This window comes from Diadema setosum, chromosome 9, assembly GCF_964275005.1.
Source record: "Diadema setosum chromosome 9, eeDiaSeto1, whole genome shotgun sequence".
Lineage (NCBI taxonomy): Eukaryota > Metazoa > Echinodermata > Echinoidea > Diadematoida > Diadematidae > Diadema > Diadema setosum.
The window spans coordinates 106394-127219 of NC_092693.1; the positions used below are offsets into that span (position 1 = coordinate 106394).

The 20826-nt window shown below is 37.1% G+C and overlaps 1 protein-coding gene across 1 annotated transcript in view; it reads right to left on the reverse strand.

Moving 5' to 3' along the window:
• LOC140232727 (uncharacterized) overlaps positions 1–20826 on the reverse strand; it is a 61877-nt gene that overhangs the window by 9749 nt on the left and 31302 nt on the right. Inside the window, exons 9-12 of the mRNA XM_072312843.1 lie at positions 16193–16472; positions 15339–15638; positions 14296–14423; positions 11719–11839 (exon numbers count right to left, since the gene is read on the reverse strand). Of these exons, the coding sequence (XP_072168944.1) occupies positions 11719–11839; positions 14296–14423; positions 15339–15638; positions 16193–16472 (829 nt within the window). The remainder of the gene's footprint in view (positions 1–11718; positions 11840–14295; positions 14424–15338; positions 15639–16192; positions 16473–20826) is intronic.

Consider the following 20826-nt stretch of genomic DNA (forward strand, 5'->3'; position numbering starts at 1 on the left):
GTATTACCAATGGTGACAAATCAATTAGATAATAAATTCTGATTTGAAAAGGAAATAATTGTGCTTGTGCAAAATTTAATATTTTAACAGGCAAGAAATGTCAAATTTCATTCCTTTCAAATAACACGTAAAAGGGAATTCTTCACTTTTTTTTTTACTGTTTACTCTTTCTTCAGGTAGGCAAAATATGCATGTACCATGGCTGCACAAAAAGCAGAAGATGTCTATTTGATGGGAAGCAGAAGATGTTATGAACACATCTAACCAATTCTAATCAATGACCCATTATCATATTAGAAAAAGCATTCATCAATGAGCAATTGGGGTAGCATTCATTTTTCATTCGTTTTAGTGCCTTGTCAGTATAAATGCAAATAGAAAACATTTACAACTTGTTTGTCATCTAAAAGATTCAAAAGGTGCCAAAATATGAGAAGTATCTGAATAACACCATGAGTCATCTGCATGTCAAGAATATGAAATTATGAGATATCAGAGAAGGGCATGACATTGGATGGCCCAAAGTTTAGAAGGGACTTAAAACATTCAGTTAAATGAACTATTTTGAACAGATACAGTATATCTTAATGCCCGACACACTTTCAGGCACAAGCATTTACTCAAAGGAAAAACACACCCAAAATAAAATGAGAATAAAGAGACAGTTAGCATTTCCATTTGACATCCTCTTCTGGATGTTTATCTAAAAAGCAACATACATAAACACAGACAGACAGATACACACACATACAATCTGCACACTTTCAGGGAAAAAAACAACAACCCAAATTGTGGCCTCGGACTTGCAAAGGGTCATACAAGTTTGATGATTTTTTGCCCCCTGAATTCAGACCAGAGGGAGTCGGTTCGTCTACTTTACCTCATTTCCTGGACTGATCTGTTTTTCTCACGATCTCTTTCCATGTTTGTTTTAACTACTTCATCTCCACTGTAAAGGGGATACCTTTCCTGAATGTCACCAGCTGTATTATATTCAGCCTTCTTCAGGGCCAGTCAGTATTTAGGGACCATGATCGTTATCGATCAACTCCTCTTGAGATTAGACATTAAATAATATCATGTGTCCCACTCATGTGAGAAACATCCATCTACCCTAACAGGTTTCCTTGGAGGATGTATCATTTCAAACAAAGATTATGTGACTCTTGTTGCTAATAAGAAAGTGAGCTCACAAAGTATTTGACAGCAAAGATCATCCTCATGACAAACATACAAACACACACACAAACACTATTGTCTTGTCAAGGGGCATCAATGTCTGAATAATGATACATGCCTGGTACCAGAGATTTTTCTGAATAAAAGGAAATACAATTGGTTAGCTGCCTTTTAATTTCGCGAATTTCGTGAGCAGCAAGATTCTTTTCTACACTGTATGCATTGAATGCCAGTGGCAATTCGCAAAAAAGGCCGTCAGCTCCAATTCGCAAAAATTTCATGCCGCGAATATATCATGTTTTACAGTATAGCTGAATGACTATTTGCCTGAGTGTGACTGTCTGAACAAGTCACTTGTGTCTATGCTTGACTATCTCAGTCAACAACATCTACTCATGTTTGTCCTAACTCCTAACTCGCCTGTCTGAATGACTTTATTTCAAACTTTGCTATCTGAACAGCCCTTGTGTTCTGGAATTGGCTATACTTGGAATATATTTTAGTCATGGTATACAATACTTCATCAATAAATAGCTGAAGTAAGCCCTGGATATTGAAAAATAATTCTTGTACCAAACTACACTATCAGACTTTAAATTCAGTAAGAGATTTCCTGGTTTATGAACTTCAATAAATCTTATCGTATCCATTTAAAAATATTTCATGCTGACGTCCAGCTAGGTATTGCCAGTTCCTATCAAGTATCTCCTATACACATCAGAATAGAGTATGCATGCAGGTGTTAACACCCTGACAAAAACAACAACAACAACAACAACAACACACACACACACACAGAAAAAAAAAACAGAAAAAAAAACACAGAATAAATAAAAATCACCCCTTAAAGGGTGTGTACAGTTCTGGTTGAGGTGAGGATTTAGCTTTTAACGTTTTGCGAGATATTCAAAAACCACTCTATGAGATGCCAAAGAGCATTCAATTCTAAGAGGTATCAAAAGTTTATTCTTATTGATGAAAATTGGTTTTGGAATGGCTGAGATATCCAAAAACAAGGTGAAACAAAATGATCCTAATAAAAGGCATGGCCTGTCGCCTTTTATTATTATCACTTTTTCGGATATCTAAGTCATTTGAAAGCCAATTTTCATCAAATAAACTGTGAATCCTTCTTAAATTTACATGATATTTCATAAGAGGTTTCTCATTATCTCACTTAAAAATGTTATAAACCTGAATCCTCACCTCAACCAGTACTGTATAGTCCCTTTAAAATGTGTGTTTTTAAAACTCCACAAGCCTTTTATTCATGTTTGCCAATATATTCAGTTGTAGATGCTCACTCATCTCTAACAAATGATCCCTAGCTGGATATCACACAAAGTATATTTATATAAATTTTTACTCTCATTTATGCTTACATATGATAGGAGATTAAACCAGCATGTCTCACAACATGGAGCAGAATGTGAGAACATAACATACAGTCAAACCTGCCTTTTGACAGCCACCTGTCCACAGTGGCCACTCTTTCATCTCCCTTAGGTGGTTGATATAGCCATGTTAAGGACCCTTTTTACAGCAGCCACCTGTCTATGGTAGCCACTCTTTTCATCTCCCTTGGGTGGCCGCTATAGACAGGTTTCAATGTACATACTGACAACCTAAAACTTTTGAGTTCAAGCAAACTCACGTTGGTTTTTCTGCCAGCCTAAACAGTGGCACAAAAGCCAGGTTTCATTATATTTGGCTTACACTGATCTAATAGAGCCCACTATATCTCAAGATTCCTTCATACCTGTGCCTAAGTATTCAAATCAGTAATTTATCTAGTAGAATAGGACTCTCAAACAATCAGTACAACACAGAAGACAAGTGAAATGTATGTATTTGATACTGTCATTCTCTCTATAGTATTGTATCACAAAAGGTTAGAGGTTTCAAAGGCTGGTGGGTGCTGAGAACTCTTTGAGGTTAGAGGTTTCAAAGGCTGGTGGGTGCTGAGAACTCTCTGAGGTTAGAGGTTTCAAAGGCTGGTGGGTGCTGAGAACTCTTTGAGGTTAGAGGTTTCAAAGGCTGGTGGGTGCTGAGAACTCTTTGAGGTTAGAGGTTTCAAAGGCTGGTGGGTGCTGAGAACTCTTTGAGGTTAGAGGTTTCAAAGGCTGATGGGTGCTGAGAACTCTTTGAGGTTAGAGGTTTCAAAGGCTTTGGTGGATGCTGAGCACGCTTTGAGGTTAGAGGTTTCAAAGGCTGGTGGGTGCTGAGAACTCTTTGAGGTTAGAGGTTTCAAAGGCTTGTGGGTGCTGAGAACTCTTTGAGGTTAGAGGTTTCAAAGGCTGGTGGGTGCTGAGAACTCTTTGAGGTTAGAGGTTTCAAAGGCTGGTGGGTGCTGAGAACTCTTTGAGATTAGGGGGTTTCAAAGGCTTTGGTGGGTGCTGAGAACTCTTTGAGGTTAGAGGTTTCAAAGGCTGGTGGGTGCTGAGAACTCTTTGAGGTTAGCGGTTTCAAAGGCTGGTGGGTGCTGAGAACTCTTTGAGTGGGCAGTGGGGGATGGAGCCTGTCTGTGACCAAACATCACCCACACAGCTTCCAAACTTCTCTCCGAATAGAAGGGAGTGTGATGCATACAGAAATATGTCACAACCAGTTAGTTACAAATCTCTGGCAGATCCCAGATGCCCAAAGATAATGTTGTCATTAATTTCTGGTTTCTTCAGGCCACTACTGGCTTCAACATCCTAGCAGATCAAAGCAAACTCTGAAACCCATCAGACATAAGCACTTCTTACATGAAGCTAAATCCAACACATCTGCCAAATTTTGACAAGAGCTACAGTGTACTAACTGCTCATTGTAATTTTAGTGAATAGTATTACTTGCCCACATCTGCACACTTTGAAGACTTTGCAATCTCATATTTGTTGGTGGGATACATCTGGCATTGGTGGAATACACAGAGAGTTTTGTGCACTTCATCTGATTAGAACATAGACCCATATCTGTTTCCTGTGTACATATATCATCCATGGCTGTTTGTATCATATCACACACAAACCAACTGAAGAACAAAGAACAGAGTCTGAAGCAGATACCACATTAAAATCATAAGTGTAGATGTAAAACTAAAATTTCTCATATTTTAATTTTTGAGGTGTTGTTTGGTGTTTAAATCAATTTTTATGTGGTGATGTCCTTTAACTATACAGCTAATGCCATCTAAGTCATGACTTTGTGCATGAAATATTTTTGTGTATGTTTTTTTTTCTGCATAAAACCTATCAATGTATCCAAATACATGTACATATTCAACTATAATTGACTATAACAAAATCTGACTTAAATTTCTGGATTAATGCCTACTGGTACAACTATCAAAAATAAAATTTGGTAAAATGTATGAAACTGTACTGGCACAACTCTGATGAAAAAAAGGAAAGCAAGATAACAGCATTACAGTTAACCTGTGAAGATTTGAGAAAGTCATGCAAGGTTGTTCTCATCTAAATTGTCTTGATCCCAATGTCAGCCCCAGCTGTCTGGCAGGGGCTCCCCCTTCACCCCATCCTCAAATCAAGATCCCAGTGATAGTACCATAACAATTGAAGGTTATGGTCAAGGGAGTTTCAAGTCAGCCTCTGTTATGAGGTGTAAAGCTCTTTAATTGGTATGAAGGGGCAAAGCTCACCTAAGAGGTACCTGGAGTCCCTAGTTACCATATCGCTTCTCTCCCACATGCCATCCCCATTCCCTCTCCTTCATGTCCCTCAGATGTAGCTCTAGAACATTCTGCAAATCAAACCTGACAAGCATCATATCCAATTTTGACAAGTCTGTTTCCGAGAACATTGAAGCAGGATGACAAAAGAGATGAGAGGAGACGAACCCGGCAAAGAGGGCTCCCTTGCCAATTACTTCCCTTCTTCATCTCTTACCATCATCTGAAAGAATTTTTTGATGCTGTTTGACATGCATCAATACTTATTTTGGCTCAACACAAGCAACTACTTTTGCTGTGAGCACAATGTCCCATTTCTTTAAGTCTAATATATCAAAGTCCAATTCTGTTGTAGGTGGTCTTAAATGTTTCATATGAATAACATTGCACATACTAATAACGGAAAAGCAATGGCATGAGTAATCACATTGAATGGTGCATAGGTGTTTTCTCTTTTTCTTCTTTTTCTTTCATTCTTTCTTTCTCTCTCTCTCTCTCTCTCTCTCTCTCTCTCTCTGAAGAAATATAGCATATTTTTGAATAAAATCTACTAAAAATGTAACAGATAAAGCACACCCGAAGTGTGACACAAAAGCCTACAATGTTTGGAACACAGAAGGCAACATTACCAAACAATCTAGGAAACTACAAGAGCCAGCTATACACACACCTCCATTACAAGTTTGAATTAAAGGTAATTAAAACCCATATATAAATGCGGATTGATTGAAAGCAGCAATATTAGTAGGACACATCAGTGAAAGCTTGAGGAAAATCAGACAATCCGTTCAAAAGTTGGTGTTGTCATCGCTGAATAAGAAGACACTGCAGTTCATTACAACATATATAGACAACAATATAAGAAAACAAAAGGAAACCAACATATTTTCACTCTTTAGCATACAATAAAAGAGTTCTTGACTTTCCTCTTTCAGAAAGGAGGGGGAATAATATTACCATAACATATGTCATTAACAAGTTGATGGAATGTGTACTTTTCATGAAAAATATATTTTTTAAACTCTTCTTATATTTTCTTTATAATGCTGTCAATACATCAAATATCACATTTTAAGGCAATAGAAAATAACTTTAAAAAGAGGAAAAAGGTAAAGAAAAGGGGTAAAGGAGAGAAGGATGGACAAATCTGCACATTTACTTTTTTGGTTGCTTGTTTTTCTGTACAAGTCACATTTATATGTCAGACATGATACTCTCATCTGACGTAGCTCTGCCTCTCTTCCCTACTGAGTCCCATCTGTTTCTCATATTCAGTGTTCCGACACAATGCTACTCAGCAAGCTTCATAGACCTTGGCTTTCATTTTAGTTTCTAGTTTTCTCTGAAAGCAGTCAGGCCCCTTTGTGACATCATAAAAACCAGGGCATGCAACAAATCTGGAAGCAAACAAAGTTCAAAGCATTGTTTTCCTCCTATGGCTGTGTCAGGCCTTGGCAGCTCTAAAAAGAGTTGAAAACATAATGATCATAAATCATAATATTTCTCGACAGTTTGATAAAGGAAGACTCATCATCAACACTTTTTTATATGACTGGTTCCATGCTTGGCGCTATTTCCAGTTTTATTTTGTAGTTCATGAACATGAAATGAATGCATTCAAATATATTAGTAAGAAGACTCCAAAGAGATTATCTACATAGCAAACATGAAGCTTCTTATGACATGATAAATCAGTCATTTCTACTAAATTCAAGCATGCAGTGACCAACATGTGATTTGAACAACAACAAAAATTGACAATTTGCTTGAAACAAATCTTTTGATGTTTGACACAGGACAAGTAAAACAAGAAAACAGTGTCATTTTCAAGACTCATTTGAAATTTGTCTTTTTTTTTGATATCTGACATCCCTGCATTACCCAAAGCTACCATAAATAATTAATGTATACAAGGTTATCAAATAATTCCTCATTTCTCACAATGGATACACAGAAGTTTGAGAAATAGGGTGCATTTTATCAACTCACTTCTGGCATAGAATTAAGGTTTCCAAACAACTCTCAGGGAGATTTGGGCAATTGATAAACACAATAGGTTCACTATGCATCTCAATGTTATGAGTTATTATATTTTCATGTCAAGATTCCTCAAGATCTGGTTTTATCGACATCTCAAATAATTTCGATTATGAAATCTTGGTAAAACAATTTCACAGTCCAATTAAACACAAACAAAATAATTAACTTAAAACATATTTTGATTATCACACAACAGAGAAAAAATAATAATGCTGTCATCAAGCTAAAAGATATTGTATGCTAAAGGGATATATTATAAATCTTAACTTAAGCAAGTTAATCTATTAATATTTTAATGTGAAACTAACAGGATCTGGATGAAAATTTGTGGCTGGAGTGCTGGGGAATTGCAGCTCATACAGATTGGAACTGCAGGTCTCTGTCAGGCCATAATCCATGCCTAAGCTCTGCCAGACTTGGCTCACGTCCTGTGGTAGAGGTTGATGAAGAGGCATACTGGGAGACTAATTATTGGCCAACCACATTCTGATCTCGTCTATCCGTCAACCAACTTTGGAAAGCAAGGAAGAGAATCTTAAGCCCAAAAGTTGCAGAGATACCAATACTTTGCCAAATGAGTAAGTCATATTTGTCTCCACCCTTTTCTCTAGGTGACTGTCAGACATGTGGTTGTTGAGTGTGCTTGGATCATCGAAGGTCCATAGCCCAATCAGACTGGTAACTGTTTTACCACAATAGGCCCCTGGTGATGCTGTCAGGGCTATGCTAGCTACTGTGGTTGATGCCACTTTCTTTCCATGCCAATGCTGTGGTTTTCAGACATGCCCAGGGTGTTGCACCTCACACAAGATGCTGACTCCTGTCAGTGTGTGGGAGGCAGGTGGCATTAATAGCAGGCCAGCAGGTTAAGGAAAACTCTTTTCTCTTTTGTCAACCAGTTCTTGCAAGTCATGGGATGGCTGATCAACAGTCAATCTAAATACCATTCCAGTCTCTTGCTGTCTGTCTGTAAGAGGCAAGATTCATCCTACCAGCTGGTAGGTGCTGGTCAGATTCATCACATTAGCTTAATTGTACCTATGTAATACATGCTGTTCTCAAGAAATTCATGAGACCAAGCTATTTTATAGATATTTCAGTAGTGAAACAAATAAATGACTTCACTGCTGATAGTTTCATTAAGTGGGTATTCCTACTTAAATAAGAAAATACCATCAGATACATCACCTTTCAGCTCATAGCCACATGATACTGGATGCACAATATTTACTTCACAGAGTTTTTATTTTTTCTAAAATTTCATGAGTCATCCAATAACTGCCAAATTAAAAACTTGAGAAAAATACTGTTTCATGCAACAAAAATGAAATGTTTATTATGAATTTGGGAAATCATTCCTTTTTTCTCAAAGATGGAAAATACTTGGTAATAATTTCTTCACTGTGGCTATTGAAAGCCAATTCAAATAACTTACAAAATTTTATACAGGTGCTTATTCCTGAAAGATATAGTACATGTAGTATCCAAATCTATTAGTCAAATTTATGATCACTGCTCTGACAGGTAACTGGACAGCAGCTGGGTAGCTTCAGAGAAGAATTGGGAGACAATTCCACACATCTCCCTCCTATACACCCACAGAAGACATCCAAGACAAAATAAAGGGATGGTATAGTATTGGTTGAGGTGAGGATTGGTCTTTGAGCTTTTTGTAAGATGCCAAGAGACCACCTTTGAAATAGTACAGAGCACACCATTCAAAGAGGAATTAAAAGTTTATTCGATGAAAATCTGTTTTGCAATGGCTGAGACATCCAAAAATAAAGTAAAACAAAGCAATCGTAATAAAAGGCAGGTCCCACCTTTTATTAGGATTGCTCTGTTTTGGATATTTAATAAGCCATTTCAAAACCAATTTTCATCAAATAAACGTTGAATTTGTCTTGGAATTACATGCTCTTCCACATTTTAAAAGAGGTTTCTCATTATCTCACCAAAAAATGTTAGAAACCCGGAGTAAGGTCTCAACCAAAACTAAACTATCCGTTTAAGCATTGCCAAGTATTAAGGACTGGAAAATGTCTGCAATATACAAATACTCTCCGAACATTTTTCAAAAATTTCAAATTTCAAACATTTTAACATTTCAAACTCAAGACTTAAAAAAAAAAATCGAAGAACTTTGGAATTCTTACATAGTGTCACTCTATAAATACATACCTGTACAACTGACCATTTTTCCTAATTTCAATGAGTAATCTACCTATTTATAGTGGTCTCTGGTTGGCAAAGAAACCTATAGCAAGACTTTTGGTAACAAGACCATATACTTAAGAGACTACCAAAACATGAGGCTTCACTGCAGGAATGACTAAAGCCCATCTGATATTTATGAATATATGTGTTTATTGTCCAAGAACTGTCTCCATAAACAACAGTATTCAACTCACTGATGGAGCCATCCTGTGAAAACAATTAATTCATTTATCTATTTACCTATCTATTAATTAATTTATTTATTTATTTATCTATCTATCTATTAATTAATTAATCTAATTATTTATTTATCTATTTATTTATCTAATTATTTAATTTATTTAGCAATCAAATCTGATGGGATGGACTTTGTTCAAGACTTTCACTTGCAAGAAGAGTTGGTGTAACCCCTGCTATGACACTTTCATATGTACATGTATGCATACCTTGGAATGGTAAGTTTGAAAAATATAAGGATAATAAGCTTACATTGTTCTATGATATGACTGTATTGTACATGGCATACTGCAGGTGAACATGAGCCAAATGTTTCAATACATGTACCTCCATCTTACTATGTTGAGTAGCAGTGAGAAAAATATTTAGAGTTGTCTGCACCTCATGTTAAATACATACATTGTAACACCTGACAACAGAAAAAAAAATGAAAACAGAGAGTTAAAGAAATATGATGCACATATCTCTAATATACTCTTTTTGTTCTTTTTGTTCTTTTTGACAGACGGTACCATTTTTCTGGTATACTTTCATTTGTTTTGAGGCTACCATCCTAGTCAATCTTTGCATCATATCATTGCCACCTCAAACATTTGTTTCTTTTGTACTGCACTGGTAAGATGCCATGAATTGTGATATAGAAGAAGTTGTCTGATGAAGTTACAAATCCTGGGTTCAGATAATACTCACTTTATAGCTGTGTTAAATTTAAAAAAAAAAATCAATTTGTGTTCACATTTTCTGAGGGGAAAAAATGCAATGATAAAACAAACAAAATTAGCCTTGTAACTTTCAGATCACAGTATGAGCACAGCACAAGTATTAAAGGTCAGAAGACCACAATAACTGATTTAACGAAATAATGCTAATAATGACAATAATGAAAATATTTAATAGCAGTTATGAGGCTGTAAATAATATTGTTGAGTCTAAACCATCATCCAATATTTGCTGTCAATTTCATTGCCAATGGTACCCATTTATACCTCTGTGTTCAACAGGGACATGGCAAGTAAAATATCATGCATGGATACACCTGAAGGGGAGAATCTGGTATGCCTTGGATCTCTTGCTACAAGTCTAGAATTCTATCTAATGCACTATAACGCTTCCACTGAATTCAACACAAACACACACACACACACACACAAACCCTAACAAGAAACCACTGTGAAAAATCCACTGAAAAGTTACAGAAAAATCCTGATGACTTGCGTAAATGGTTGCTAATCCCTTTTTCAAAATCATAAGCAATCAAATCTATCTACAATGACCACTCACAGGAAACTCAGATGTGGTAGTTAGACAGAAATGTGGTCAAGTCATGAGTCGAGTTGAGTTGAGTTGAGTTGAGTAAAAACTTGCTATCAGCTATAAGCTGTTTTTCAGCAGGGCCGTGAAATGATAACAAAATACAACATAGAAATCATATAATGAAGAGAATGCAGCTAAAAACAAAACAAAAAAACATAAAATAATCATTACAGATTAATGCAAGAAAAACAAAACACAAAAAGAGGTTAAGGTTAAGTCATTGTGACAGATATTTTCAATGTCCCATATTATTACATGTCCATCAAGATACCACTTATCGTTGGTGGCCCTACGCAAATGTTGTGTCACTGAGATCAACATAAGGAATAAGATAATATATAGAGAAATATACAAGCATATACAGAAACTGTAATAAAGACATCATTGATGATAAATAGGAAATAGAGAATCACAAGCTTTAAGCCACTGGCTTTTTTGTGGTTTCCTCAACATTTGACTATTATACAAAATAATGGCTGTACTGCTTTAATGAAATCAATAAATTGAATTGAATTGAATTGAACTGAAATACAGGGAATGAGAGAAATGAGAGATTGAAAAGATGAGAAAGGGAAGAATTTAGAATTGTTGATTAAGGATGATATTAAAGATTACTGAAAAACGCTGTATGTGAAGAGCAAATAACAGAGGCTGAAATGAATGTATAAAGACATAAGAGATCATTTGATCATCTTCAGTACAAAATATCCAATAATCAACAGAGAAACAGGAAAATAAAGGAAAAGGTTTGGGGGGAAAATGGCAGATTAAAAAAACAATTATCAGTATGAGATAGGAAAGGAAGGAAAAACTGCAAAGGAGCAAAGAACAAGAGAAAATTACATAGAGTCATATTAAAGATAATGAAAAGAGAATAGCATGAGAGCTATACCAGAAAGAAAAAATGAGCAAAACTAGAAACAGTAGATTCAATGAAATAAAAAAGAAAAAGATATAAGGAAAATAATATTTATCAAGAGATTATAGCAGACAAACCAAGAAGGAGACATATACAAGTTAAAGAGCAATTAAAAATGAAATTAATAAAAACTCACTGTGGTGCTTGGAGTATGATGTTGATGGATGCTGACTGGTCCTCTCCTATCTTGTCCAAGGAAGACAACCTGTCCTGTTACTCCACTGAACGATGTGTTACTCAGATGTTTCATGTACGCACTGCAGCACACAATAGAGCACAGAGGCCAAGTTATGCTTGGAGTGAAGATGTTTTATCACCTTAACCAACTACTTCCTGAACACTGTGAATGACGTACTTTCAACACAAGGGTTCTGAAGTCTCAGCTTTGATTGGTTAAGCGCTTTATGCAGGTGACATGAAAGTTCATTCTTGTTTTTAACACTCACAGAATTTTTTCAAAAAGGTCATTCTCATATAAAAGACAAACAAGGAACTTGTGACAATACCATGCAAATATTCCTGTACCTAAATTGGAGGGGAATTTATGCTCAAAATTGAATTTCTTGGTCAATAATTACCATGAAAGTAATTCACTGTGCCTTTGTCTATACTAGAAGCTTCACACTCAATATACATACATATACAAAGTGAATTTCATATATTCCAATCAATGTCATGGTGAAACTGAGCACAGGAAAGACAGACCACTGGTTTTTCCTCTTTGATTCCATTGTTAATTTCTCAGGAATCCAAAACATATTTGTTTTAAGAACAGATATTATTTGAAAAAAAAATATGACCTTGATATCCCACAGCTCCACTCAATCTTCAATGCTTCTCTTTCTGTTTTCACAAATCAAATGAGAATACATGTTTTGCCATGTTTCTTTCTATCATATTTCACTTCAAAATTATTCTGGTTTTGTTGTTGTTGTTTTTTAATTTGCTCTTATTATCTCCAAACTACTTTTTTCTGTCTCCCTCAAATCTAGCTTGATAGTAAATTTCTCATTAAAATTGAGCCTTAAACATATGAACATTCTCTTTTCCTGGATCAAAAACAGAACACCACAGCATAGGCTTAAACTTACAGGACATAATGATAAAATTTCATCATTCTCTTCCTCAGCATAAAAAAAAAAAATTATGATGCACAGAAATCCAGAGGACATGATTTATGTTGCATCACAAAATATTATGCTGCACTGAGAATCTTTCTCTTTGTCAGTATATCTATTAAAAGGGATCACATTGAATCAAAATCACTTTGTTGAATACTGCATAGGAAAGAAGAGTTCTAGACATACCCCCCCCCCCCTCCCTTCTTTATCCACCCTTACTGAGACTACTAACTGCCCTAGTGTAAGACCCCGTTTACAGTGCGAAGCTCGGCCGCGGCTTGGCCGCGGCCGAGCCCAGCCCCGCTTCAGTGTAAACGCACAAAAGGCCAAATGCGAGGCCAAAATTGGCCTCGCATTTGGCCTCGCTCTGGAGGTGGCCAGGCTCGGCCGCGGCCGAGCCTGGCCTCTTCTTGGTGTAAACGCAAACTGGGCCAAATGCGCGGCCAATTTTAGTCTGGCTTCCAGACACTCTGCCCGTACTTTTTCGCTATTCACGATATTACCCCCCTCAACGTGGAAAACTAGTATAGTTTAAGGTGGTTTTGTCCTGCAAAGGATTTTTCCTTCGGCAAAGGCCTTTGACCGAACGGCGACTTCGTCGCCACGGAATCCAGTTGGCAAAGGGTCTGAAAACCAGGCTATACCAAATTGCGTTTGTTTACAAGCAGAGCGCCACTACGACAAAATATTGAAAGGTTTGAATTAAAAGCGCGGCCGAGCCCAGCAGTGTAAACGGACAAAATTGCGAGGCTCGGCCGCGCAATTGAGCCCGGCCCCGCACTGTAAACGGGGTCTAAGGTAGTGACTATTGTCCATGCTAAAATCCAGCCAGCCTGTGCCAAGTAGACCTCATGATGAGGGAGTCACTGTGTCGCAACACTCACACCCCCTTGGGATCCCCAGGGGGATGAGGATGATAGATTGGGGGGGGGGGGGATAACTTGGCCCCATTATGTAGAAACATCACTAGGCCTAGAGTACGGGTGCCATGTGTTCACCAAATTCAAGGTTACATCCGCCCATCAAATAACATGCTAAGTGGGTTAGAGCAACTGCAAGGGGAAGGCTCATGTTACATAATGCAGTCTTTCCTTTCAGCTCGTGCAAGGAGTGACAGATTGATCTTTTATCATACTCAGCTACAACACCAATAGACATAAACCAAGCTTCCAAGGACACAGGCTTCCATCCTGGCACATCTCTGATTCTGTGTAATTATGAAGAATGAGTTGAAGTCCTCAGGGAATCTGTGAAGCTATATGATACAGATTCACTCCCAATGCACTTCCCTACTTAGAAAGATCTCCCTTGCTACACCTGACACTCTGTTACACCTGACACCCTCGGTGTAGAATTAGAGAATCCACTGTCGCCACTACAGCATCATGCATTCAGAAGGGAAAATATACTTAGAACCAGGGAGGTGAGACCACACCTCCCTGTTGGAATGTACAATAGCAATTATACATTTTTTAGAATATGTTTGCTTCATGCATTTTATGAACTGTCCCACTTAAATCAGTGGTGGGGGTGGTGTGTGGTGAAATGCAAGAAAACTTAGGATCAAACTAGGAGCCATGATGAAATCTTACCTCACTGTCTGCTGAGATGACAGTGTATCCAGGGCTGCTGCATCATGTCTCAGAAGTCTATCCAAAGCAAAGGCATAGGCCCAGACAGTATCATAGGCATAGGCAGCATGGGTGGCTGGTTGCTTGCCCTAGTAATAAAGACCAGAGATCATGTTTGAATGTCATGTTGATTGATTTAATGAAAACTGTTGAGTTCCTACCTGTACAATTTATGATCAGCTAGTCATATCATAATATTAATGAATATTGCTACTATTATGACATCATACATGATTTTAAGCTTTCTACCTCCTTATAATCTACCACTGAAAACCATTCATGATAGCTGATTGTGCATCTTATTACACACAGCTTTTACCAAGAGATCTTATGAACTTAATAGTGCATGAACCAAAAACTTTCCTTTCTTGTGGCCAATTATCACTCTGAAGGCACGGTCAGACTGGCAAAAGATCGAGAAGTTTAAGATCCCGGAGTTTGGGCCATTGGTACGCATGCAAGAAAGAGTGCACCGTCCGATGGCTAGTGATTGTGACGTAATACACATCTGTACATGACAATGGTCTCGCGCTTCGGAGACACTGCCCGCAAACAGATCGAGAAGTTTCGCGGGAAGTTTGCGGTCACACTGGCAAAACTTCGAGATCTTAAAGATCGCGATCTTAAACTTCGAGATCTTTTGCCAGTCTGACCGCGCCTTGAGAAATGTTATGAAACATGGTGTTTACTCTAAGCTCTGCTTAGTCTTCATAGATATAGTAGGCATAGTATTTACCAGCACAGCTAAATACCAAATTAATCCAAAACATTTTTGTTTTGTCTCAGTATCAGCTAATTACTTTCTAAAAGGTTCACTTCCATGGATGTCAGATGACTAACAAATGTGCAGAGCTACTAAGTCCGTATAGATGACACTATCCTTATTCATGTAAAATGCAGATAAAAAAGAGACTACAAGATAGTAATAATTATGTCAGCAGCACAGTTTGATTTATACTTCATTTCATAGCCACCACCTCCCTATCTGTTCCTTGTATTCTCACCTCTTTCTCAATAAGCGAGTTATATTGGGTAATCCATTGTTCCACTGTCAGTCCTCCAGGCACCTGCTCACCCCAGCTAGCGATGTATGCTCGAGACAGACTGATGTAGCCTCTAATGGCTTCCACCATCTCAGTAGTGGAACAGGTGATGTTGTGTGAGGAGGATGGTGTAGTGGTATAAGGGAAGGAGTAGAAGGAGGAAGAGGAGGCTGCAAGTTTGTTGTGATAGTCTGTGTCCCACCAGCCATCCTCATACCAATCTGGCAAGAACCACTGATAGCCTTGTGTTCCAGTCACACCCTAATCAAAACAAAATGAGTCAGTTGTGGTTAATAAACCACAGCAAATAAGTTTCTTAATACATGGATAAACACTAATAGAACAGGCTCCTGGGCTTTGTAGAGTTTTGCAGCAAAGGGTCATGTATTTTATAGATTAGCTGTGCAAAGGCACGCATATATTATGCTATCATACTTGTTTCACATTAACTTGGAACCAACAATTTTGAGCTGGATGTTTCAGATTTTCTAGTGATGACTAGGGTCTAGGGGCTAGGGAAAGTTTATCTAGGAAAAGTTTATCATTTTTTCAACTTGATTAAATCAAAGCTCTTATCACTGATATTAGATGGTTTAAACAGAGCTATATCTGCAATGTTTAAGAAGCCGAAAGTTCATATGTGAGCACTGTCTTTGGTGCTTAATTTCAATATGAGAAAATAATTTGTTTGCTTGCATTCCAGAGTGCAAATCCCTGTATTCTTATAAACTCAATTAAGCAGGGTATCTCTAGCCTCCATCAATCTGTACACTAATTTTCCCCCAACCACCAACTATAAACTGCATACATCTCACCTGCTTGTAAGCTTCACACAGTAGGGTCCGTGCCTCATTCTCTGGAAAGAGACCTACCAGGATACGGGCATTCCTGGACAGAATCTCTCCCATGTACGACTGGGCCACATGCTCTTCCCCGACATCCTCTCCGATGCGGATGTTCATGACGACGTCGATGCCCCCGGCTGCCATAACCTCCTGCATGTTGAAAGCAATCTCTAAACTGACCTTGTCGCCTGCAGAGAGCATTGCATAGCGCCCCCATCCAAAGTTTTGGAATAGTTTCACCATGGCATAGCTGTAGAAATAAAAGATATGGTTGAATTGGTACAGATGCAGCCATAGGCATAAAACCCAACATTGAATCTTTAACCCTGTCATTACCACATGTATTCTTTTTTATGTATCTTGAGATTCAAATGATTCTACATTCTGCCCATATGTACAAACTAAAATCACAATAACATGCTTATTCATAAAGGAAAAACTCATATTTGTGCAGCAAGTGAAAAGATAAACTTTTTAAGACCAATGTTTCCTACATGTGTATTTATATAGTATATGAATGTTCAAAGGAAAGAGTAAAAAAAAAAGACATTAGTTGATAACATACTAAATTCATATCTTGCCATAGACATCAATGACAAAGCCTCAATGATAATTCTTTTCACACATCTGTTCTTGTGTTAAGACAAATTCACAAACATTTTGACCAACTAATCGTATCTGAATGTAAACTAATAATAATTAAGCTCCAGTTAATCATGACAAATACTTTACTTTGGATATCATCATGGTTTGTACCAACTTTCATTTCAGTTGATAAAGCATCTTATCATTAGCATGCAATTTGCATGAGTGAAGAACTTTTCAGCCTTCACAAACACTGCCCTTAACCCACTGCAGTACATTGTCTTGCCATCACTGAACAACATGGAATATTTTTCTTTTGATTTTCATTAGATCTGCCCTAAATTCACTACAGGCAATTGGCTTGGCTTGGCTTATAGTTTAACCAATTGAACGTATTAAAAAAATAAATAAATAAAAATAGAGGGGTTTTGTGCTGTTATCTAAACATTGTACCCATATCCCCTCACCTAACTTTTGAACAAATAAGTCACAATCTCAAGTGTCTTCGGTTCTACCAATGGTTGCAGCAAGAAAATGAATGAGGGCAAACATTTCTGTATATCTTGCATAACAGTTCTATGCATGATTATGTTCTACTTAAGGGATAGATCTAAAATCTCATTTCATTTCATTTCGTCTATCCCGTTTCCCACAAATAACACTGGTATCATACAGCTAAAGATCAAACTTGAGTAAAAAGAATATGAAAATCCCATTAATACAGAATGAACCTGAATAAATAATTAAAGTTACAGGATCTACACTTAAATTAGTCTAAAATATGTCATTTTTAATGCTATTTCAATACGGTAAAAAAAAAGAAGCCCACCATTAGCCTCAGGGATGACTTATAGTGTGACCATACAGCATAAAACAATGCATAATATATATATCCACAATAAGAGAACATATTGGCAATGTGAAGGAATACCAGAGCTTAAGATAAAAGAAGAGCATTATAGCAACAACACACAATAAATTCAATGAAGAGGAACATATCTATTTGCAGTATCATAGATCATGTAACACACAAAAAAAAAACTGTATCAAAATTAATGAACTGAACACAAAAAAAAAAATCATATTTGAACGAATGACCAAATGTCTTTCTCACATTACAAATTAAAACACTGTGTGGAGGAATCTACAGGAAAGATGCTTATGAGGGTCCAGAAAAGAAGTCAGCACACACACACACACACACACACACACACACACCTGGACATGCAGGCATGATGCAGACATCAACACACAAGGAAAATGAAAGAGAAAAAGAACATAAACAAGACCATCCTAAAGATAGCATCAAAGAGAAAATAATGTGGGTAATTCAAAGAAGAGAAAACATTGAACACAAGGAATTAAAGAAGAGACCAAATTAATGGACCTGTTCAACAAAGATACCAAGCAGTTATCAATGTTACTGATTTTGAATAATTCTTTGATTTATGTTGCCACCAGAGTACAGTGAAAGTAGTTCAAATCTCTGAAGTGGAAAGACACAAGAGGTGTTATCAAAGTACTAAAATTTGATGAATGTGAAAACAATACTGGTCCCGAGCCCAGATGCCTTAGTTGGACTTTGCAAAAACAAAGCTTCATCACCTTGTCTCTAAAGTTTTGAGAAATACCCACATGATGATTACCTGTGGCAGGTACACTGACATACATGTAGAAATGTGATGATTCAAAAAGAAAACAGATCAAAATCACCGTGAAACCACAAAAGAGAAAAAAATTTCATCAGGGTAGCCCAGTTTTATCTATGCCAAAGGGTGTCACGTTTCAATCCCTGTAGGGAGGTACCTAGTGGGGAGCAGATGAAGAGGGTACTGTAGTGACTAAAAAGAAGGGGGAAATCTTTTGAGCATGTGTGAGGGAGAAAAAAAAAAAGAGGGGGTGGGATAAAAAGAACAGAAACAAAGAGATAGGCAGCTATATACAGTCCTAGACATAGGAAAAGTAATATACCTAGGCCAACAAACAAACTAGAAGCCTTCAGGTAGATCAAGAAAACCAGCTATGACTGTGGAACATTTCAAATGTAAGATATGGAAAGTATACATCTGAGGAGCAAGCATAAGAAAGACAAAAGAACAATAGATAAGCAAAGGAAAAGGCTTAAAAAGCTACTCTCCGTTAAGATATAACATAAGAAATGACATGAGTTCCCTTGATATTGAATATTTACATGTATACACATATCAAAACTTGACATGGACAGAATATGAAAACAATGGGAAAGACAAGGAAACGGGATGAGGGGGGGAGTTAAGAGCACATTAGATACAGGGTGAGTATATGAGGATTTGTGAGCAAAAGAATTTACATTGATATATCTGCAATAATTCAACACAGATACACTATTGACATAAAGTACTTTGGGAAGGAACTAAATCAAGCATAGAATCAATTGACAAGAAGAAAAAATACAAATTGACAGAATAATTTTTACTTTCGAGAGGGAAGGACACACAAAATGTACTGTAAAAGTGGAAATTTTCGCGGTGTTGAAATTTTTTGCGCATTTCGCGCAACCAGAAACTAGCGCGAAACTAAACGCACGTGAATATTTTTGCTTGCCATATGTTCCTGTGTGTGATGTCTTGATTCCGCGGAATTAAAAACACGCGAAACTCTTCTTACCCGGTCAAGCGCAAAAAATTAGTCGCGCGAAAATATCCACTTTTACAGTATTAGACTGTAGAAGAGAGAGATAGAGAAAGAAGACAACTAGGATGAGATAGAGGAAGAGAGATTCAAGGAATAAAACATAAGAAGTGATGACATACAGTCAAGCCTCTCTCTGCTCCACTCATAGCAAGCAGCTCAAGACCTGCAAAGTTTCAGGTTGCAAAGAGGGAAACACTCACTTCCTGAGAGGGGTGGGGCAGGTAGAATGTCAGCCTTGTCATGGGGGGAGGGGGCTCAGGCTGGCATGACAGGTTCCTAGCCAATGATGTCAGGCTTTTCAGACTACTACTACCTGTTCCTATCAACTCATCCACACCCCCTAATCAAACCAAGTCTGTCTGCTTTGTATTGCCATGGCAATCAAATCGTTTCAAGAGCAGTAACCTGAGAAAGTCAAGTGTTTCTAATTATGGCCATTAGAGTGATCATTATCATTTCAATAATCACCTAAAAAAAAAAATGTATATAACCATAAATGCTCATCTCTATGGCAGTTGAATACATACACAGTCTTTGTTTATTTTCAACATATCCCACAGCCAACAGTTAATGTTTTATTGCTTGTGGTTATGGCAAGACAGCACACAAAGCAGCTGCCCTCTCCAGCACCCATTGATGTATGACATTAATAGTGTCTAAATGCAAAACCTTACTATGGATACAAATTACTATTCTGTGAATCAATAGATTCAGGTCAATTCATTTCATACCTAATCACAGGACAGAGTGGGTTTGTTAATGGTAATAACTGACACATTAACCAATTTCCTACCACTTATCTAGCACACAAAAAGGGATGGAAAATTTATTGCTAGTTGTAAAACAGGATATGCAATTTTACTTCACCTTTCATAAAACAATAAGAAAAGTTATATCAAGCATTAAAGGGAAGGTAAACCCTAAGAGCAATGTGGATTGAGTGAAAGCAACAACATTAGTAGAACACATCAGTGAAAGTTTGAAGAAAATCGGACAATCGATACAAAAGTTATGAACTTTTAAAGTTTTGGTGTTGGAACCGCTGGATGAGGAGACTACTACAGGTTATGACGTATGAGTGGACAACAATATAAGGAAAATATAAAGAAAATTCCACAAAAATACATGTTTTCATGAAAATAAAAAATTCCATCAACTTAATACTAACATATGTTAAGGGTAGCAATTATTCCCCCTGCTTTCTGAAAGCGGTTAGTCAAGTGCTCTTTCATAATGCTAGAAAAGTGAATTTTTGTTGAATTTCCTTTATGTTTTCTTTGTATTGTTGTCCACTAATACGTCATAACCGCTAGTAGTCTCCTCATCCAGCGGTTTCAACATCAAAA